Here is a 6,000-nt window from a genome sequence, read left to right as displayed (position 1 = left end):
GTTGCTGAACCCACTGCATTTTGGGGATTCCGTCACCCCTCCTTTTCCAGTCTTAAAGTAGAGCAGTTGGAGAGGTGAAGAGGAACAGATGATGGACACAGTGTATGGATAGTGTTAGAAGTCCAAGATGAAGTCTGATGAGATCTTGGAGAAAAGCAGAAAGAAAGGGCACATGCCTGTGTATGTGTGGACTTTGGAGATAAGCAGGCACTTGCACCACCACCCCTTTTATTATATCTCAAGGACTGAAGGAGGGAGAACTTAAGTTTTCAAAAGGGCCAAGGCTAGGCAGAAGGATTGTGTCCTGCAAAGCTGTGGCTTGGTCCACGTTAAGAGAGGTTGGCAAATGGGGAGAAAGGGAGGGAGAGCAGGGTCGCTCTGATCCTTAGATTAGGGAGAAGCAAATACATTCAGAGGGCAGAGATGACTGTCAGTTCCCCCAGAAGTCCCCAGTGTCTCGGAAGCCGGCAAAGGGTGAAGGGTGCGACTAATATAGTGAGATTTTTGTGATGCGACTTGGAAAAAAAAACTCCAACTCTAAACCACCCACTTGTGTTTTTATCTGAAGATGCTCCCCTGTTGGGGGCTGAGGGTCCCTAAAAGCCCATGCTCTAGTTTTCTCACTCCTACCCCCTTCTCAAATACCCCACTTTGTGGTTTGACTTCGAGTTCCCCCCCAAGTTTCAAAGACCGACACGTGATTTCCATGAAGCTGGGGTGGGCGGGGTGGGGGGGGAGACTAAAAACCTGTTGGAGGGGTGTTGGGCGGGACCCTTGGGCGGAACCCTCCCCTCCCCGTGGGCCGTAGGAATGGGGAATCTTCGCGGGGCTAGGGACGAAACAGGGGAGGGTAAGGAAGTAAATTAGAACCTGGATGGGGCGGAGAGGTGTGGGCTCCTAAGGGATCGGCACCCAGGATCAGAATTTGGGGAAGGGGTTGCGATCGAGAGGGAAACGGGAGCAGGAACTGAGCAGGTGGGTGGGGAGAGAGAAAGAGAAAAAGAAAAACCTCCCGCGGAAGGAAGAGAGAGAGTAAAGTGAGAGTGACATTAGGTAGCAGGAGGGGGAGGGGGAAGGTGTGCCTTCAGCCTGGCCTGGGAAGGGAGCCTGAGAGATCACCCGTGGAGGGCCAGGTGCGCTGGCGCGAGGGATGCCAGGGGCCGGAGAGTCTCCGTAGGCAGGCAAGGGGCGCGGCGGCACCGGCTGGCTGCTCCTCCCCTGGAGGCTGCGCTGCGCTGCCCTGCCGGGGGGCGGGTCGGGGGCAGTGGAGCTCCCGGCATGTCGCAAGGGCTCCCAGCCACCGGCAGCGTCCTGCAGAGAAGCGTCTCTGCCCGCGGGAACCAGCAACAGCCGCAGGTAGCAAGGGGAGATGGAGTTGGTGGGGTTCGGACAACTGGGCAGGTTGGAGAGAGAGGGAAAAAGCGTGGAGACCAAAAATGTCCGCGGCCGCGGCAGCTCCCGCTACTGCCCTGCTGACTGAGGGACTGTGGCAGAGTTCCGGGGACAGAGTTCTTCTGGCTTGGGGTGGCAAGCAGGAGGTGACGGGTAGGGGACGCAGCAATGGCTGTGCTGGAGCATAGCAAAGTTCTGGTAACTCCCAGGATAAGAGACGAGACCCACTGATTATCTCTGCCTCCTAAGCTGCCCCTTTACCTTCGGGGCACAGGCACCGGAGCCCCAAGGTCTGGCTGGAGGAGATTTGCCCTTGTCCTGCCTTCGCACGTGGGAACTCAGCTCGGGATGGCGCTCTGCGGACAGTCGTCAGGGCCCTCCCTTTCCCAGGGCTCGATGGGTCTCTGACTTCCATCTCCACTCACAGCTTTGGCTCCTTTCTTAGGGCACTTTTGGGACTTGTAGGGGAGGAATCGGGTGCTAGGGAGAGGGGCACCGCCCCCATCCTTCCTTCTTCCTCTCCTACCCTGCCTTCAGAGAGCCCCTGCTCTTAAGGAGAAGAGATGGGTGGGTAGAAGCACTCAGCTGGATGGAAGCACTCAGCAGAATGGAGAATGTTAGAGCTGCAAGCAATCTTAGAAATAATTTAGGATGCATGATACCCCTCAGTTCGTGTAAGGATACGTGTTGTGACTTGTCAGTACAATTCCTGGAAGGATCTGGTGGCCCTTTACATAGCTCAGTACTCCTTCATATCCACCAGACCAACTCCAGAAGCAGGCTTACATGAAGTACCCTGGCCAAGTCACTTAACCTCTGTCTCATTTTCTTCATTGGCAAAATAGAGGTTATAATAGCACTTACCTGTACTTTTGTTGTGAGGAGCAAATAATATTTGTAAAGTATTTTGCAAACCTTAAATTGCCTTACAAATGCTAGCTACTGTTGCTATTGTTAGTATTAGCTAATTTTCTAGCTCTTTTCTCTGTGGTCCAGGCAAGTCTCCATTCCTTTCACCTCTCCCTCTCTGTTTCTGTCTGTCTGTCTGTCTGTCTGTCTCTCCCTTCCCCTCTCCCTTCCCCTCTCCCTCTTTCTCTTCAAGTGGAGTATACTGACCTATAGGACTGGAGCACTTATGTCCTTTTGTCTGGTCTCATTCATGGGACATGTACAGTGACACAGGGATGAAGTTGTACAATATTTACAAAGATAAGTAAACACCAAGTAATTTGAGGAGGGAAGTACTAACAACTATGAGGATTTGGGGTGGCTTCCTGTACTGTCAAGCCTTAGTCAAGCCTTGACCTCTAGAGATCTGAGCTCAAATTCAGCCTCTAAACAGTCACAGAGAGGAAAAATGCCTTGTTCAAGGTGACACTGGTTAATATAGCCATCATGACTTGAGTCAAGTCCACTGCTCACTTTCAACTCTGCTATACCTGAGCTCTATAAGGAAATAGCATAATAGAGATGGAACTGGAAGGGACCTCTGGTTCAATCCCCTCATTTTACAGATAAAAAAATTGAGACCCATTAAGTAACTTAATTTAATTAAGTAAAGTCCAGGTGGGGTGAGGAATATGACTGAGTGGTTAAGTGACTTGTCCATGGCCACATGGTCAGAGTTAAGACTTGAACCCTGACTCAGGAAATCTGGGAGTCAACACTTGGTTATCTGCAGCAACTTGGGGAGAACATCTCTTAGTCTTTCTTCAGCCCTTTGTTAGTACAGAGTTATTTTCCTATAGGTGTCTGTGCATGTGTTGAGGAAGTTTGGAGTGAATAGAGTGCTAAGCAAGAAGTCAGTAAATCCTGGGTTTAAATTCTACTTCTGATACTTGGCCCTTTGAGATCCAAAGCAAGACATTTCAGCTCTGTTTGCACTAGAAAACTCCTACCAATTACCTACTAAGTCTTTGATCTTTATTGGCATTGCAAATTCCCATGCTCAAAACTCAGAAGGCTGGCAAAATCAGAGTATCAGAGTCTTCTGGTATTCTGTGTGTGTGTGTGTGTGTGTGTGTGTGTGAGAGAGAGAGAGAGAGAGAGAGAGAGAGAGACAGAGAGAGAGAGAGACAAAGAGAGACAGAGAGAGACAGAGACAGAGAGAGAGACATGCAGAGACAGAGAGACAGAAATTTCATGTATCCTTATTTCCCTGTTAGATGGTAATTTTTTCAAGGGTAGACCATAACTTCTCTTTCTTCAGTATCTTCTCATGAGGCACAGCCAGCACAGCAAATGCCCAGGCATTATTTTACTAGGTTCTGATTTTGACCCAAGATTGTGAGATCTCTGTTTCAACTTGACTATTCAACATTTCACATTTATAGACCTAAAGTATTTGTTCTGTGATAAACTTTAAAGAATTTGACTGACTTATACTATTGGATACCACCATAGAGTTTCAAGATGTACCTGAAATTCACTTTGTCGTTTAGTTAGCCATCTTGTAATGAAAGAGCAGACTATTGAAATTTCCAAACACTCATATCTTTGACAAAAATAATCACAGATTTTTGGTGGAGTTTAAGGGAATTTGGCATGGCAGTAAAGTCTACAGGGAAGTACTCAGTGAACAGAATGACTAATAAAGCCTGGGTTTGAGTATTTCATTTTCAAAAGCATTTGTATTATTTGTGTGTGATGTTATATTAGATTCTATCCCCAAATAAGTTATTTATTATAAAGTCTTTACTTTCTGAGAGTTTAAAACCTAATTCAGACACCACCACCAATGCTGTTCTATGTACATATCAATTTAATACAATAAGCATTTATTAATCAACATAGTATATGAAAGATTCTTTGCTATACACTGGAAATACAGAGACAAAATAAAAAACATCTCCTGTTCTCAAGGAGTTTACATTCTGCCTTTTTTTTTTTGAAAGGGAGAATTGAAGTTGTACAAATATTTACAAAGATAAGTTAGCACTAACTAATTTGAAGAGGAAGGAAGTTCTAATAACTATGGGGATCATGGATGGCTTCCTACAGTAGTTTGTATCTCAGTTGAGCCTTGAAGGAAGCTAAAGATTTTAATATTGAAGAAACCAGGAAGCAAAATGGAAGAATGTCTTGTGCAAGGTAACTAGGTGGCAGGTATCACTAGATCCCAGAGTATGTGGATGAGAATAAGGTACAAGAGAGGAAGGGACATGGTTATGAAGGGTTTTGAAAGCCAAATAGAAGATTTTATATTTGATCCTAGAGGTAATAGGGAACCACTGGAGTTTATTGAATTGGGATGGGAGAGAGTGGTGAGTTACCCTGGTCAGATCTGTTTTTTCTTTCTCCTTCCTCCTTTCCTTTCCTTTCCTTTCCTTTCCTTTCCTTTCCTTTCCTTTCCTTTCCTTTCCTTTCCTTTCCTTTCCTTTCCTTTCCTTTCCTTTCCTTTCCTTTCCTTTCCTTTCCTTTCCTTTCCTTTCCTTTCCTTTCCTTTCCTTTCCTTTCCTTTCCTTTCCTTTCCTTTCCTTTCCTTTCCTTTCCTTTCCTTTCCTTTCCTTTCCTTTCCCTCCCTCTCTCTCTCTCTCTCTCTCTCTCTCTCTCTCTCTCTCTCTCTCTCTCTCTCTCTCTCTTTCTTTCTTTCTTTCTCTTTCTTTCTTTTCTCTCTCTTTCTTCTCTCTCTCTCTCTCTCTCTCTCTCTCTCTCTCTCTCTCTCTCTCTCTCTCTCTCTCTCTCTCTCTCTCTCTCAAAACATTTTTTAAAAGATGTAGAGATGTCATAATACAGCTGATAAACTAGTTGGACTCAAACAGTAGTCATTAAGGCATAATGTCACCCTTGGAGAATTTCATGGAGTCCCCCATGGGTTGCTGGTTGTTCCTGTGCTGTTAAGAATTTTTACCAATGTCTTTCTTGGATAAAGACATAGATAGTATGTTTTTCAAAGTTTCAGATGACACAAAGCTGGGAGAGTTAGTTACCTGCTGGATGATGGTCAGGTTCCCAAAGTATCTTGAGAGACCAGAGCATAGGCTGGATCTAAAACTGAAATCCAGTAGAGAAAAACATATTCTTTTTTTTTTTTTTTTTAAATATATTTTATTTGGTCATTTCCAAGCATTATTCGTTAAAGACATAGATCATTTTCTTTTCCTCCCCCCCCCCCAACCCCCCATAGCCGACGCGTAAGTCCACTGGGCATTAGATGTTTTCTTGATTTGAACCCATTGCTTTGTTGATAGTATTTGCATTAGAGTGTTCATTTAGAGTCTATCCTCTGTCATGTCCCCTCAATCTTTGTATTCAGGCAGTTGCTTTTTCTCGGTGTTTCCACTCCCATAGTTTATCCTTTGCTTATGAATGGTGTTTTTTTCTCCTGGGTCCCTGCAAGTTGTTCAGGGACATTACACCACCACTAATGGAGAAGTCCATTACGTTCGATGATACCACAGTGTGTTTGTCTCTGTGTACAATGTTCTCCTGGTTCTGCTCCTCTCGCTCTGCATCACTTCCTGGAGGTTGTTCCAGTCTCCATGGAACTTCTCCACTTTATTATTCCTTTTAGCGCAATAGTACTCCATCACCAACATATACCACACTTTGTTCAGCCATTCCCCAATTGATGGGCATCCCCTCATTTTCCAGTTTTGGGCCACCACA

The 6,000-nt window shown here is 45.5% G+C and overlaps 1 protein-coding gene across 1 annotated transcript in view; it reads left to right on the top strand.

The window, feature by feature from the left end:
* The first annotated feature begins 860 nt into the window (after nucleotides 1-860).
* The window catches only part of BATF3 (basic leucine zipper ATF-like transcription factor 3), a 31,166-nt gene continuing 26,026 nt past the window's right edge, over nucleotides 861-6,000 (top strand). The window contains exon 1 of the mRNA XM_001366865.4: nucleotides 861-1,356. Within this exon, the coding sequence (XP_001366902.1) occupies nucleotides 1,279-1,356 (78 nt within the window). The 5' untranslated portion in view covers nucleotides 861-1,278. The remainder of the gene's footprint in view (nucleotides 1,357-6,000) is intronic.

This window comes from Monodelphis domestica, chromosome 2 (assembly GCF_027887165.1).
Source record: "Monodelphis domestica isolate mMonDom1 chromosome 2, mMonDom1.pri, whole genome shotgun sequence".
Taxonomy (NCBI): domain Eukaryota; kingdom Metazoa; phylum Chordata; class Mammalia; order Didelphimorphia; family Didelphidae; genus Monodelphis; species Monodelphis domestica.
This window is presented reverse-complemented; position numbering and strand designations above follow the sequence as displayed.